At 42.1% G+C, this 17,113-nt stretch overlaps 1 protein-coding gene across 1 annotated transcript; it reads right to left on the bottom strand.

Annotated features, from left to right (window-relative positions):
- Nucleotides 1–166: 166 nt before the first annotated feature.
- Nucleotides 167–16,982, bottom strand: LOC127617858 (transforming acidic coiled-coil-containing protein 3-like). Its single transcript, XM_052089971.1, has 16 exons — nucleotides 16,869–16,982; nucleotides 15,112–15,280; nucleotides 14,886–15,010; nucleotides 8,687–9,892; nucleotides 8,241–8,307; nucleotides 8,002–8,164; nucleotides 5,743–5,804; nucleotides 5,497–5,630; nucleotides 5,059–5,140; nucleotides 4,759–4,908; nucleotides 4,612–4,679; nucleotides 4,202–4,245; nucleotides 3,958–4,118; nucleotides 1,007–1,113; nucleotides 442–562; nucleotides 167–318 (listed from the first exon to the last, which is right to left on the bottom strand). The coding sequence occupies exons 2-16, from the start codon at nucleotides 15,277–15,279 to the stop codon at nucleotides 247–249; spliced, it is 2,730 nt and encodes a 909-aa protein (XP_051945931.1). The 5' UTR covers nucleotide 15,280; nucleotides 16,869–16,982; the 3' UTR covers nucleotides 167–246.
- Between the last annotated feature and the right edge of the window lie 131 nt (nucleotides 16,983–17,113).

The following is a 17,113-nucleotide window of genomic DNA, read 5'->3' as shown; positions in this document are numbered from 1 at the left end:
CAGAGGCTGTCATTAAGAGACTGCAAACAATTATGACAATGGCACTAGATGAGAAGTTACATTACTAAAAGCCACAACTGAATCCTTAACTTGACCTCCTTGTGAAGACAATCACCTAACACATGTTTTTAAGCATTGACAATCAAGACAAGAGTCAGTGCTTCCATTCTCCATTTATTATTTATTAAAACTACATATAATGAACACAAATAACACAACGAACAACACAGATAAAAGGCAAACAAATTAAAAGCCATGCTTCTGTACTTTAAGGAGCAGCTCATCACAGAGTTCTGTAACATCTTTAACTTCTTTAGCCTGAGAGGAGACAATAAGAGAATATTGTCAGTAAAATGGCAAGAAAAGATGAGCAATTAAACTACTTATTTCAGAAGAATTACACAAGTAAAAAACAGCTGGACCACCACTGTAAAAGTGTACCTTTTGTTCCAGATCCTTCTCTAGGGACTGAACTTTCAGCTGTTCTCGCTTGAGTTGCACTTGAAGAGCTGCCACCTCTGCGCCCTGCTTAGTGCGCACCTCTGCTATCGCCTTATTTGCTCTGAAACAACAGGAGTATAATTACTGACACTTCCAGGCATCTAAAATCTCTTCATATTCACAACAACATTCCACATTACCAGCATGTTCATATAAACAAACATGTTTTACACAAACATGCAGCTTCACTACAATGGTAAATGGTCTGCACTTATATAGCGCCTTTTTTAAACTTAGCGGTTACCAAAGCACTTTACACTGTGTCCCATTTACACACACACCAATGACCACAGAGCTGCCATGCAAGGCGCTAGCCTGCCATTGGGAGCAATAGTGTCTTGCCCAAGGACACTTCGTCATGTGGAGTAATGTGGGCCGGGAATCGAACAACCAACCATGCGAATAGTGGCCGACCCTCTCTACCACCTGAGCCACAGCTGCCCCATACAATGACACATACAGCAAAAAAAGTGTGCATGTTTGTGTGGTACAGAAGAGCTCGTACTGATCTAGTTTCTCCTCAGCATGGCCTTTAAGAGCTTGATAACGCTTTTCTTCTTTCTGCAGTCTGTCCATGCAATTATGAGCGTACTGTTTCAGAGTCTCCTCATTCTATATAAGAGAAGGAAAATGACCATTATTATACACAATGCCTTACAATGCTATACACATGACATAGTTCAGCCAAAAATGAAAATTCTGTCATCACTTACCCTGATGTCATTTTAAAACCATATGACTTTCTCTTCATTGAACACAAAAGCATGAATGCTAGGGAATGACAGCCTCATTCACAAGTCACTTTTATTGTAATATATATATATATATATATATATACAAAAACGCAATGAAAGTGAATGGTGACTGAGGCTGTAAGTCCCCAACATGTTAATTCTTGTTCCACTAAAAACATTTGTAAATAATGACAGTTTTCATGTTCATATCAGAGTGAACTATCGTTAAATTCTCTCATCATTTACACACCCCTCATGATATCCCAGGTGTAAATTACTTTCATCACCAGAACACATTTGAAGAAAATTTGAAAAATACTTTAGCTTAGTAGGTCTACAAAATGCAAGTGGATTGTGATCAGAGTTTTGAAGCTCCAAAAAGACCAGATTATATTGTTAAATTATAGTCAGCATAAACGTCATCCATACGACATCAGCTGTAAAATTAATTTCTTCTAAAGTGAGTCACTTTGGTGCGAAAAAGATCAACATTTAAGTACCTTTATAACTCTGATTAAATCATCGCTTCCAGTCAGCAGCCGGTATGTGCGTGTGACGTAATCGCATTGGCACGAGACGTGAGAACTGAGGCACGTGCGACACACATGGAAGAGCAGCGCTGTTTATAGCAGAGTAAGAGGAAGTACAGAAGCTTTGTTGGCTTTGGTTTAGAGCTGTATTTATCTGTCTCTTTCTTTTCTTTTTTAAATTTTCTCCCCAATTTGGAATGTCCAATTCCCAATGCGCTCCAAGTGACTCGCCTCAATCCGGGTGATGGAGGACGAATCTCAGTTCCCTCCAAGTCTGAGACTGTCAAACTGCACATCTTATCACTTGAGCAAGTTACCGTGGAGACCTAGTGTGTTGAGGATTCATGCTATTCTCTGTACTCACCACACGACCCACCGAGAGTGAAAAACACATTATAGTGACCAAGAGGTGGTTAATCCAACTTGACTATCCACCCAAGCAACCCGGCCAATTGGTTGTTAGGGAGCCTGACTGGAGTCACTCAGCATGCCCTGGATTCGAACTTGTGACTTCAGGTGTGGTTGTCAGCATCTTTACTTGCTGAGTGACATGCTCAGTTTTTTGGCGGCGTGAAGCTTTCATTAGACCAATGAAATTGCCGAACGGGTTAAGGTCAAAACAACTTTTTTTGTTTAGGCTACTGTTTAGATTAAATCGAGCATGCTCAAACTTCCCATCATTCTGATTACGGTAGTAATTTTGTCACCGTCACCATGGCAAAGACATGGAGAAACGCATATGATGCTGCTTTCAAGTTGAAGGCGATTGATCTGGCTGTTGAAAAGGAAATAGAGCTGCTGCACGGGAGCTTGGTCTTAATGAGTCGATGATAAGACGTTGGAAACAGCAGCGTGAGGAATTGACTCAGTGCAAAAAGACAACTAAATCTGAGGCTATTCAACTCCGACACCGAAGGAGATGACTTCAGTGGTTTCAGTGCACAGGACGAGGAAGATAGTGACCAATGACTTTCTTGGTAGGCTACTGTTTACTGCAAATGTTTTATTACAAGCCGTGTGTGGCAGCGGGGTCGTGGTCAAGTGCCCGTCCAGGAGAGAAAAGCTGTAAGGGCGCTTACACCTGAGCTAAATTATGTCTCACGTGTCCTTCTTGGGAAAACTGTCACACGGGCACCAGTGTGACAGTTTTCAGCAGGGCACTTGACGTTCCAGGTAAGGCTTTTAATGGCCACAGCAATGTTTACAATCAATTTTATAAAGTTTCTCAATTCTTCTATGCGCCAACACTAGACTGACGTGTGTCACTCTCTCAGCTCTGTGGCTGCTGCCTTTTTATGCCGCTCTCCCCATGCTTACTGAAATTAGACACCGGTGTTAGACATAATTTAGCTCAGGTGTAAGCGCCCTTACCTCTTTTCTCTCCCAGACGGGCGCTTGACCACGCCCCCGCTGCCACACAGTGTTTCGTTAAAGCCTGTGTAAAGTTAATTTGTTTCAATGTACCGGTAGGCACCTGCGGCTTATAGACATGTGCGAACTTATTTATGTTTAAAATAATATTTTATTTAAAAATCAGTGGGTGCGGCTTATATTCAGGTGCGCTCAATTATCCGGAAATTACGGTATACATATTGCCAATAGCATTAAAAAAAAAAAAAAAAAAAAGACATTAAGTTGGAGGGAGGGGGGTAAATAAAGAGATGGTGTCATTTATCAACTGGTATACTGTACTGTATAAAGTAGCATAAAGTGCTCACAATAGTGCATTTGTGTGCTTATCCTGGATGTCTCAACTAAGAGGAGAAGATGAGATTAGGTCTGTAACATAGCAATGCGAATAAGTCACACGAGAGACTGCGTGATCTCTACAATCTCGTGAAGCTTACCGGAAGCATTGGATTTAAGTTAAAAAGTATTTAAATATCAATCTGTTTTGCACCAAAAGCAATCGTGTCGCTTTTAGAAGACATTAACTGCTGGAGTCATATCAATGACTTTTATGCAGACTGTCAGTGATTTTTGGAGCTTCAAAAGATAAATCTCCATTCGCTTGCATCTCCATTCGCTTGCATTTCAAGGACCTACTGTACTGAGCTAAGCTATTTTTCTAATTTTCTTCAAATGTGTTCTGCTGAAGAAAGTCAGTCATACACACATTTACATTTTTGGGTGAACTCTCCCTTTAAAATTGGCATGTCCTGTTGCACGAGTAGCATTAAAGCATAAAATACCTTTTTGAATCCCTCGATAACCTCCTTGCATCTGTCAAGGCGTTTGACAACAGAGGAGAAGGATCGTTCCAAATCATTCAAGTCTTTGGCCAGCTGATCTTTTTCATGAAGGGCTCGTTCCAACTCCGTTTTAGCCACATCTTCCTTCTGTTTATGCTCATCTACAAACAAACACATGGATGTTTGAGCATACCTCAAAAGGGATGTTTTAATGTACACAGAACCTTGGTTATATTAAACATACCTGTGATCTGAGTGATGGTGACTTCAAACTCTGACACTATAAACCTGAGAGAATGAAAGATTGTGTGACTGGTGAGTTGTCCAAATGTCAGATATTTAACAGGGTTCCCACTCTTTGACCAAAGAATTTCCATTAACTTTAGGGTCATTTGTGATAACTAGATAAGGATTTTTTTTAATCAACTTTCAATTCAGATATCGAATCATTCAGGCTAATTTGAGAGCCAATTAATTTAAAAGAAGAGATTCAAAATGCAAGTTGCTCACAAATCAGACATCACTGACCCAGACATCACTATATTATTAAATTATATTCACTGTATATTTCCAGTTTTTCCAAGATCCTGGCAAACCTTATTCTTATTGCTGTCCAAACATCATGTCAAAGTGTTTAACCAATCAGAGGCTTACAACATGTGCTGATTCTCCAGACGCACTGCTTCAATCTGAGACTGCAGCTCTTTTTGCCGCTCCTCTGCCTAATAAAGGTAAAACAAAACATGAGACCAGGAGAGATCAAACATTTTGTTACTCTTGAGTGGGGCTATAAAAGCTCACCAGTCTGTCTGCTTTCTGAAGTGCAGCATCCATGTCTTTCTGACTGTACTTCAGAACCTCTATGATTGAGTCCTCCGTCTTCAACGGCTGTGTAAATGTGGGAACTAGTAAGTCCAGAACAGTTGAATCTGGCACCACAGTCTCCACTGCCTGGAGATGCACACATGGGAAAATTAGCTCAAATGAAACCGGCAAATTATTCTCCATTGAAGTTTTGGCCTGATCGGTGCCTTAAATGGTCACTTTTGTGTTTTATCAAAAATGTAAATGGAGCATTATTATGAGTTAGTTTTTTCTTACTGGTGGAGGCAGATCATCTAGCAGCTTCATACTGTCACACTGAGACTTCCGCTTTCCCTCAGATTTTGCAGCCTCCATCATTCTAACACAAATATAGTTAATTTTATGCAGAGTCATTGTAGATTCAAAAAGTTTAATAAAAACAAAAACACAGTAAAATAATGCACAAATATAACAAATATAATAGATTGTAATAAACAGCATCATTTACCTAAAATAATTTTTCTACCAAAACATATTAATATGAAAACACCACAGAGACTGTGAGCCATGATGCAGACAAATCAACAGTTTTAAAACGATTCACTAAAACAGTTTGAACTGATTCTCGAAAAATGATCAAAACAAACTAACTTTTCGGAGACAAGGAAGGATTGCCAAACTACCCCAATGGCATGTTTAATGTCCAAATGAAAAAAGTTAAAAAAAGACACTGACCTGATAGCAAGGGAAGGGCGTGGCATGTTGAATCCAGAGTTACCACTCTCCATTTCGGTTTTCTTTGGACTATCTTTCAGCAGTGGGTCAAACTTCAAATACAGTGACTGTTTCCGCAAGGCTGACTCCTTGAACTATAAAAGTGTGTGTGTGTAAAGAGCTGGATGTTAAATAAAGCATTTAAAACATCCAAAATAACATTTCTCCATGCTGCTGGCTTTATTGGCTCAAAACAGAAACACTCACAATGCTTGATCCAAACTGCTCCAAGTAATCAATCTGCCCATCAAAATCTCCTCCTGGCATGACTGCAACAAAGAGAAGGATAGGTTTCCAGCTGTTTAGAGCTAGCACTGAATGGGTCTGCTTGTCTTTATCAAATGGTTTAAAAAGGTGCACCCAGTATTTTTAAAACAGTAAAAACGGTTTACTAAAGAAATAAATAGTAATTTGTTTCCGATTAACATTTTTTATTGATGCAGGTATCATCAAATCTAATTTAATGCTTTTTAATGCCTTTTTTAATGCCATACATGACCCATGACTAACCACGTATGTATGTATGTATATATATATATATAATGTATACACACACACACACACACACATATATATACTAGGGCTGCACGATTTGGACAAAAAGTCATATTATTTTGAAAAATATTGCAATTGCGATTTGAACTGCGATTATGATGGTAAGGTTTTCCACACGTTCAACTGCAAAAAGTCTACTGGGATTTTCGCATTTGAGCCCTCTTAGAAAGAACCAAACTGAGACCTTTTTTCAGTTCACCCACAAACAAATAAATATATAAACAGTGAAACAAAGTCTTCATATACAAATGTTACCATCCACCATGTACGTGTTTTTGTCCATTTTGTGACAGGATCTCAGCCCACTAATCATCAACATTAGTTTTTGTAACACAGTCAACTTGAATATTGGAGATGCTCCAATCAGGAATTTAACATCCGATACCGATCTCCAGTTTTCTTTTCATCTCATCAATCAATGCTGATCCTTTAACTTTTTATCAGCAGCTGTCAAAATTGGTTAAATGTAAGCTTTCTGCTCAATGTCACTGTTAACTACATTTCCATGTTGGTAAAACCATAGTTGTTGCCTAGTTTTTGCTGTCAAAAATAATGTTGGTTGATTAAATAAGTCAGTCTACACAACATATCATTTTAAAATATTCCTTATTCTAGGGCTTAAAAACTAGTAGGTTTATGTAAACTATTCTTTACTGTATATAAGATAGTCCTAAAGAATGAGGCTTAATGTCAAACTGAAGTTGAACTGATGACCTATTGGTGTAATTCAATTTAAAGTGAAACTTTTGGATAGTTTGTCACTATTTAAATGTAATAATTTTTATTCATTATTTTATTATACTAAATTTAGCAATGCATTATATTATAGTAACTAAATATTTGATATAGATTTATTATATGTATGTTCCTTCCTTTTCATTTTCTTGGATGTTGGAAATATTAGTTCCACTTTCACTTGTTTCCGCGGGGAGTGTAATAAGCGCTCTCTTGTGAGGTAAACAAATGACAAGAGCTGTTTCTGGACTCTACAGGTGTTTCTGTTAATGCTGTTTGCTCAACAATCATTTAATAAAGATGTTTGAATTATACCCCATCTTGTAATCTGCGTTATTATTATGATATATTGCAGAGACTGAGATGCTGCTACTGCAGATAATAATAAAAACCGCTTCACGCAGGACGCGCCAGTTTAGTGTAAATAAAGCATTTAGCGCATGTAAGTTAACGGAACCGAACACAGAGCACTTCTGTTACTCTAAACGTTAGAACGCGAAGTAACTTGAGGTAGTTAATTGCTGTCTGCCTTTTACAGCCGATTTGTGGCAATCGGACTGCATGTGAGATTTAACGGCTCCATGTTGACAACCAACCATGTAAGCAACAATGTCCTAAATTCTTAGTGTTCTAGCCACTTTTGCTGGAATTTGCACTTACCCATTTCTTTGCAACTTTACTAAATTTACGTTCTCTGTTCTAACTCCTCCAGGTCCCAGCCCGCCGCTACGTCAATGTTACACCGGCCGGAGGCAATTACCAAACTGGATCCGCGTGTTTCACAACAATGTACATATTTTGCAACAGCAAATCAAAGTTATTAATTGTGAAGGCCATATTCAAAATAAATTAGTCATATTTTTTTCAAAACGATCTAAAATTTTTAATGCCTGTAGGAATAACATTTACTGCTTTTTAATGCTATTTAAAGGCCTTAATTTTTGCAAAATCCATTTAATGACTTTTAATGCTTTTTAATGCCCAGTGGAAACCCTGCGATTCATACAGATAACAAAGAAAAGTAAAACCTATATACACATAATCAACATGAAACCCCCACTATTACCTCTACCCAATCCTGCATCCACTCATCAAGGTGTTTGTGTAAGTTGAAGACACATTTAAAAAAAATTACTAAGTGCATCTTTAAATAAGGACATCAAGAAATTCACTCACACAATGCACCATGCACAAACTCTTCTTCACTTGGTGTTGCCACACCAAAGTCACAGATCTGGTTCTGAAGGTCTGGCCTGGGTTCTGGGGTCGCTGTGCCTTCTGGCTCCTGAGGGGCTGGGCTATTGTGGGAGGTGGCAAATGACCCCACATCTTCAGTTTGCTGTAAGAGAAAGAGTATAAATCTCTGTAGAGGACTGCAATTGGTGGCAACACAATAATTCAAAATGCAAACTTACCTGTACAATAGCAGCAAGCTCAGTTTCTGCCATTGTTTCATCAGTTTTAAAAGCAGCCTGGGCAGACCTGGAGAAAAAGAAAATCAGAGCTCAACAATTAAAGTCATTAGGCTATGCAGATCAGGAATGACATGCATTATGCCCTGGCAGTTGCTTAACCCTTCTGTGCTGTTAAAGGGCAATTTTAAACCCGTTTATACTAAACAGATTTACTGCAAACTGACATCAGAGTTTTACCATGAAACTTCATGAAATCCTAAATACCAAAATTAGAACAGGTTACCATTTATAATAGGTTTCTTATTAATACAAAATTAATTTTGGGGAAGTGTACAAATTGTGACTTTTGACCTGCATTGTGTCATATACGGTAAGTTTGACCCTTTAACAGCCATGTTGCATCTTCAGATGGGTTAAACACACTTTACTAGCTCTAGGTTCCGTACCGGCACTCAGGCGGTTCATCCTGTGCAGGGGCCTCAGGCAGCTGAACTGGAATGGCTGCTGTCTTTGTCAAAACTGGGCTAGTCTGGACGGTACGTGGAGGTGAGTTCCCCATCTTAGCCTTTGTGCCAAATGGGTTAAAGTCTGGGTCATCAAACTTGTCAAAATCAAAGGCATAAGAACCTTTAGCAGGAGGAACGTCCACAGGTTCGGTCTCCTCAGGGTTCGTAGGGGACACCTGCTTGGGTTGTGGTTCTTTCTTCTCCGTCACTGGTGCGTCAAGTTTTTTGGTGACAGGTTTGTGTCCTGCAGGTCTCTTAACCCCAAGTCGTTTTGGAGGAGGTTTGCACTTTACTTCAGCACCATCATCAAAATTAAACTCCAGTAGTATCTGGTTCTCTTTATGGGGCGCTGCAGATGAGGAGCCTTCAGTGATGGTGAAATTCTCCTGAGATGGCATTGGAGCATCGGTGGCTGTTAGAGAGGCCTGGACTGAGATCTCCAGTTCACACTTGCCTTCTTGGCTTGGCAGGAGTGGATTAGGAACAGCTAATCCCTTGCCAAGCACAGGAGAGTTTGGGATCTTTGAGCCACCAGTTTGGAATGGGTTGAGCAAATCGAGGTTGTCAAAGTCTACGTTGTATGATCCTGCAGGGGGTAGTGGCAATTCTTGGGCCTCTGGTTGGTTTTCCATAACAGGAATCTGCGGAGATACTTTCACTGACTCCATAATATCAGAAACCTCAGTGTCTGCGGCGATCTTCTCAATGTTCTCATTCTTGATGATGACAGTGGCCTCTGCTGAAGATATGTCAGCAGAACAATCTACAAGGGAATTCTCCACTGATGGAACAAAAGGAAGAGTCTCATCAAGTGCAGTCTCCATCACCTCTGGAACCTTCTTTTCATCCTCAGGTGCAGATATAGGGGCTGCATTTGATTCTGACTCTATAAGGTCAGAAGTCACAGGTTCAACAGAAGATTTAGGATTGGAATTTGCCAATAGAGATTTGGAAGGGGAATTTCCTAATAGAGATTTCTGAGGGGAATTCGCCATTTTATTGGACTCCTGAAAAGGGTTGATGGCATCTAGGTTGCCAAGGTCAAGTATGTAGGCTCCTCTGATCTGAAGAGGCATGTCTTCATCAGGATAGGCAACACTGTGACTCTGAATGTTGATTGGGGTGGTAGAAGTGCTATTAAACACCCTGTAAAACACAATATTAGATTTGACATATTTTTTAAATTTTGCTATTTTTCAGTTGCATGCTGTCGACTGTTCTACTTGTCTCTTTAGGTGCACAAATAAGCATTTACAGCAAACTCACTTTAAATCAAAGCCTTGCAGGCAAGCAGACAGCACCACAAAAAAAGAAGATGATTCTAGAGTATTACTACAAAGATAACAGGGGTTAGTATGAGACTGGTGTGATAGAATGGTGTGGTAGAATCACTTGCCTACCGTCTGTGCACAGTTGTAGCCAGAGCAGGGATTCAGTGATCCAAATTCTGGACTGGTATATTTTGTGATACTGATGTTTTTAACCAGACCGGGTATCAGTCGCCTGACACAAATACGCACACACACACACTTATTCCAAATGCTGTTCAACATTTGACAGTAGGGATGTTGCGATTACCCGATTTCACAATTAACCGCGATTAAAATAGGTCCTCTCAGCTCGGTTGGAATTTGACTTTCATTTGACTACAGGAGGACACATCGCTCAGATCAGCCTCCGCCAGACGTGACTGTCTCGTTTCAGCCAGGTTAGCCTTTTCCCATTTATTGCAAGCCGCCCACGCTCGCTCAAACTACCACCAGGCTGCCCGCCTTTCTCTCTCACCACTTCCCCTGCTCCACGGCTGCACCAAGGATTTTATGGAGTTTCGCCCTAATATGGCATTTTCCAAACCTACAGCTTCCTCCGGGGGAAACCTATCGAGTAGGGATGCCTGCTCGGCCACGTGTGGTGCCCTCATCGCAGCCAGAGACCCTCTGTGTCATGTGCATGGGTCTCAAACACGCGGAGGAGGCTCTAGAATTTCCAGAAAACTATAGCCACTGCCTGGCGCTGCCTAAATAACTCCAGCGCCGGAGGCTCAAGGTGCTACCCAGAGCACCGACCTCAAACTTTCCGACTCTGATGGGGAAACGGTGATGACGATGCACTCCTGGGTCCGTCCCGGGGCGCAGCCTCTCGTAGCTGGGCCAATCAAAATAACCTGGCGTTCCCTGAGGTCATTCTCTCAGGGGACCCCTCGTTCGCCAATGAGCCACCTGGTTCTGGTGACGAAAACGATGCGTGCCTTCGAGGGTTCGGAGGATGATGAAGTCATCCCATCTTCCATGACTCCCCAGGCTAATGCCCCCGCAGCCCTCCCCCAGTTCATCCTCATCAAGGTTTGTGAGCGAGTGGCCCCTTGCCTCAATATCGAAAATGGCCAGCCCTACAAAGTGCCACTGACCAAGAGAGGGACGTGTACGACAGGAAACTCCTGGAACCCCCTCCCGGCCCGAGAAAACAACTTCTCCCCGTCCTCCCTGCATGTGCTAAGCATATGAGGTATATTTTGGGGGACCTTCTTGACCTCAAACACTGTCTCGCGGGCCTCGAAGTGAAGGATATGACGGCCATTGGCATGGGTGACCCCCCCCGCCATCGCAGACACCTTAATCCCTCTCAAGGTGGCCTACATGCCTACCAAGCCCGTTCTCCCCAACAAAATGGCCCGATTTTCTGCCTCCATACACCAGGCCTCTTTCAAAGCCTCGGCCTTGGCTGTCAGGGCCCTCAACGTCTCCTCCCTTCTCTCTGCATAGCAGGCTGAACTCCTGGTCGACACGGGGCAGCAACTAGAAAAAAAGGGATCCTCACACCCTCTCTGTGGAAGGAGATTGTCACAGTCAATGACCTTGTTTTCCTTAATGCCCGTCAGGCAGTCCAAGCCTGCGGGCGCTCTTATGGCTTTCTCAGAGGCTGGAGAACGTGCGCTTTGGCTTCATCTCCTGACAATGAGAAGCGGCACATTGCGGGTGCCCCTGTAGAGCCTGGCCAGGCTCTCTTTGGACCTGCCGTCGCTTTAATGCAACAGCGTTGCGACTATAAGAAAAAGGAGGACAAAACGCTTAAATTATGCCTTCCTAGCAAAGCGGCACCGTGGCAGGCGCACCCCAGTGTGTAATACACCACCCCCATTACATCTCTCCCACGCATTCAATAAATGCTTCGGCCCCAGTGTTTCACAAAAAAATCTAATGAATCCATTACAGAGAGAGAACATCTCTCTGTAACCCCTTATTTCACCCCTAGGTTGTCCACTAGTTGGCGCTATTGCATTTCAAATGAGCAAATCGGGCATAAACGCACCTATAAGTGCTTCCCCGGCTCATGTGGGGTCACTTGCGAGTCACATAACAGCTTGGCAGGCTGTGTCGTCTCCCGAGTGGGTGATTCGAACCACAATGAACGGGTACAGACTCCAGTTTGCCAGGAAACACCCGCCTTTCAGCGGTGTTATCTTTTCTCACACAGAGAAGAGCGCTGCTCACATTCTGAAAGAAGAAATCTCCTCCCTTCTCACGCAGGGGGCGATTCACGTAGTACCCCTAGATAAATGCAATCAGGGGTTTTACTCCCATTGTTTCCTAGTTCCAAAGGAGGAAGGCTCTCTCCGTCCTACTATGGATGTCAGAGTGTTAAACAAACATTTGAGGAAATACAATTTCAGAATGTTAACACACTCGCGCGCTCAACTCATCAGGCGATCTGAAAGATGCTTTTTTTCCACATCAGCATCTACCCCCGCGCAGGAAATTTCTTTGTTTTGCCTATCAGGGCATATGCTACGAATTCACAGTCCTCCCTTTCGGCCTCTCGCTGAGTCCGAGGGTGTTCTGTCTATGTGCGGAGGCTTAGCGCCGCTGAGAATAATGGGTCCAAGTATCCTAACATACATAGACGATTGATTAATCATAGCCAATTCCACTCGCCATGTGCTCACGCACATCACATCACTAGGGTTCACAGTGAATGTGAACAAGAGCAATTTTACACCTGCCCAGAGTGTTATATTCCTGGGTCTGGAGCTGAATTCAATCTCCATGCGCCTTTCACAAGAACGCGTTCACGCTCTAATAAATTGTCGATCACAATTCAAGGAGGGGACGAAAGTGCCATATCGCACATGGGTCATACAGGGTCTTATGGCATCAGCTATTCAGGTTTTGCCTTTGGGCCTTCTGGGTTTTATCCCTCCACTTCAGTCCATTACATGACCTCTGTCGCTCTGTTACAGTGACATGCTCGTGCACAGCAGCCTTGCGCCACTGGAGGAGCGCAGACATGTACGAAAAAGGGACCCCTCTCTGGGCTGTTATGTTGCGAAAAGTGGTAATGACAGATGCGTCCTTAACAGGGTGGGGAGCCACTCAGGAGGGCAGGACGGTGAACGGTTTGTTGCCGAGTAAACTTCGTTCAGCCCACATAAATTATTTGGAGCTCCTGACTGTATGGAAAGGTCGGAATCATTTATGCCCTAACTCACAGGCTTTTAGTGTGGAGCAGGCGGCACTTCTTGTCGTTACGTGCGGAACATGAACCCATGAACCCGGCATTCTGAACAGGGGCGCGGACCTTCTATCGAGGGGGAACCCACTCTACGGAGACTGGCGCCTCCACCCCCAGATAGTGGGCATGTTGTGGGAAAGATTCGGCCAGGCAACCGTAGATCTTTTCGCCTTGTGAGAAAAATCCCATTGTCCTATGTTCTTCTTGCTAAAGGACGAGGAAGCGCCCCTCGGCATGGACGCACTAGCCCAAGCATGGCCCAAAGTGCTGCTCTACGCATTTCCTCCCCTGTGCCTGTTAATACCTACCCTGGCCAGGGTGAGACAGAAGGGCCTGTCCCTCATTTTGATAGCACCCAGGTGGCCCAAAGCACCATGGCTGGCAGAGATAATTCCTCTTCTGCATGCCCAACCGTGGCCCCTCAACGCACAGACCTGTTGTCTCAGGCGAACGGGGAGATATATCACCCACACCCGGACAGAGGACAAATTTAAGCTCGATGGGGCTCCCCCCACGGGTGGTTGCCACTACACAGAACGCTAGGGCCTCCTCCACAAAGTCCTTATATGACTGTAAGTGGCAAGTATTTGAAGGGTGGTGTGATGGGCGTGGTTCCACATCATATCAGTCTCTGATATTTTATGTTTTGTACAAGACCTTATGGATAAAGGCAGGTCTTTTTCCACTATTAAGGTCTACCTGGCGGCTATTTCCACTTGTCATTTTGGGTTTGACGGCTCAATGGCAGGGCAGCACCCCCTCATTCGTAGATTTATGAAGGGTGCCCACCGTTCTCTCCCAGTTACTAGGAGAACTGTTCCTGAGTGGGACCTCTCTATGGTGCTGGAGGCTTTATGTCAGCCACCTTTTGAGCCCCTGGGAAGCATTTCCCTAAAACTGCTGCCTTTCAAGGCAGTGTTGCTCCTGGCCTTAGCATCTGCTAAATGTGTCAGTGACCTGCATGCACTCCCTGTTCATTCCTCGTGCACTAAATTCTCTCTTAGTGGAGAGAAGGTTTTCCTTAAGCCTAACCCGGCCAAATGCTGCAATAAAACTTAAGTTGTGATATGTTTATGGAGGTTTTTATTGTTGCATAATAGTCCTTGGTTTCACCAGACTAGCAATTGGGGAGTTAAAAAAAAAAAAATTGTGCAAGTTGTAACACCTTCTGAACTTCAAGTAGATAGTCAAAACAGCTCATTCAACCACACACACACACACACACACACACACACACACACACCTCACAAATTCAAGCCGACAGTGCCTGAATTTTTTTGACAAGCTTAAATTCTCTGGAGGTTGTAAGCTGCTGCTTTTTTTTTTTTAATGAACGTGTAATTAGAGGTTTGTGTTTCCTTTACACATAAAAAGAATACTCTCAATCAGTTACACACAGTGAAGGTATTCTCAAAAATTCAAGGAAAATACAACACTGGTATCGGACCGGGGATCAGCTGAACCCGAGAGTTCAGGACTCTCAATCTTATACAAAAAGTACTGCACCATTATGAATCACCATTATGTTCCACTAGTTTTCATCCTCTCCTTTAGGACCATATTTAGATTTACATATCTTATCTTGTGTCTACATAAACTCTAGAACGTCATATTGAGCTAATTTGCTCACTGGTCATTAGATGTTTGAATCTCCAGTGTATTTGTGCGGTCCTCCTGGCTGGTGATCCTGCTGGTGCGGCTTGGGGACATAATCCTCTTTGTGACTGGGTCTCGCCGTGGAGTTTGGAAACAAACCTATATAAACCAATGAAAAACCATGCATGTAACCATGCAACTTTGCCTTAGTTCATTTAACAAAGCTCACATGTCTATTTGATATATAGAAGATTCCAAACCTTTGCTCCTTTATTTGCAGTCTTGATGTTGTCAGCCTGTGACTGCCGCAGGATTGAGGGCCTGCCCATAGGCTGATCCAAAGAGAAAATGTCACAAGTGTCTTCAGAACTGCTGTTCTTCCATACAGCACACACTCCCTGATTTTCCTTCTCCGCAACAGAACTCATACTGAAAGAGAGAGACAGGTAGAAGATGACGACATCAGTTTCTGAAAGACACGCTCAGTGGACACCATACCCAGCTGATTTAACTGATAAAAACCTGGAGGCCGGCATCCATCTTTCTACCCCCACACCAGGAGACCAAAATACAGATGCCAGGGTTTTCTTGCACAGAATTTTGAAACTTCAAATCTGTTGGATTTATTTTTTTACAACAGTCTACAGCTTTAGTTCAGGACAGAGATTCTGGCACACCAACAGGGTGACTCCATAAACTTGCTGCCAAAATGTGACAACCACTGGTGCAGTGGTGTGCTGGTGGAACTCAATATGGGTTCTTTACAGCCAACATGAAACAGCATTTGCAACCCATTTCAGTTCCACAATATGACACATGAGTAAAATAGGATATTAAATTTAAAAATGGTATTCTGGAACCTTTATTTATATATATTAATGTTAAAACAGCTTAAAATGATTATGTTACCTATAGTCTCAAATTATTTCCAGCCTAGTAATTTAATGTCAGCCAAAAAGGAGTCATTTTATTGACGGAGATAAAACTATATAGGCCTATTGTTTGATTACACACAGACCAGGACTGTGGATTGAGAAAATAGCCTAAATATTGTTATTTTTATTTCATGTTGACTTTAAATGAGAGGTAATCATACCTTATAGAGATGTTCAAAGGCAATCAGCTGTCACAAAGCATTTTGTTAATGGCAACACTGTCTTGTAGTTTGACTAATAGTGACAAATGGTCTACTACAAGCCTCTGTGGCAATCCCTTGATGGCATGAGTTTTATGGGAACAAGGAAAATATTGATAAAACCTCCAGAAGAATCATCACCAATTATGGTCACATCTGTTCTTCCATGGATTCTGGTGAACTATGTAGGATTGATACTAAAATTGTCAGCTTGGAAAGCAGTTTTATCACTCCTCTGCATTTAGCCTACCTGGACAAGTGATCAACATTTCACTGACTAGTATCACTGAGATTTGAAAACAGAAGCCACACTCACACAAAATCAGCCCTGTGAACAAGCCCTGCATCCAGTGCAAAAGAAACGTACAAAGCCAGAAATGAACGAAACCAACCCAAAATGCTCATTTATTACTTTGATGGACAGTAGATTTATTGTGTTGATCTGAACAAAACAGTTCAGTTCCATGTGACCACATGGATGACAGAGGCTGTTCTTCATTAAAACAACCTGAAATAACACAATAACACATTTGTAAATACAAAATCTAAACGACACACTTACATTAAGTTACTCATTTTAAAAATGGCCCCTTAATATTAAGATGAAACTGCCACTTGCCAATATCCATGCAGATTCAACATTTCTAGAACCACCAACGAATAGTGTTATTCATCATATCTGCATTTATAGTCAAAACCGGTTAAAAAAGAAACCAAATAAATTGACGTTACAATAAAATAACGACTATACATCGTATGCTGAGCGTTTATAAATCTACTAAAACTTGCTAAAAAAAGACAAATAAGACAATAGTACATTATCGTGCAATATGTCATTATCGCTCTCCCAAAGTAGTGTAAACAGTTTCCTAAAATACGTACCTTTTTCAAAAGGCTCAAATTTAACACAAAACCCGTTTCTTCTCGGATAACGAGCGCGATCAACAAAAAGTTGTTGCAAGTTTATAACTTCCTCCCGTTTGAAACGTTTCAAATTTAAACGGCGCAACCAATAAAACGTAAGCTTCCGCGCATTTAAGGCGGAACCATAGAATGGATCGACCAATAGTATTCCAGGTCAAGTAGCGACGTCTAGTGGATGTTCCTTTAACAGACATGCAAATCAA

The sequence above is a fragment of the Xyrauchen texanus genome, chromosome 24 (assembly GCF_025860055.1).
Source record: "Xyrauchen texanus isolate HMW12.3.18 chromosome 24, RBS_HiC_50CHRs, whole genome shotgun sequence".
NCBI lineage: Eukaryota > Metazoa > Chordata > Actinopteri > Cypriniformes > Catostomidae > Xyrauchen > Xyrauchen texanus.
This window is presented reverse-complemented; position numbering and strand designations above follow the sequence as displayed.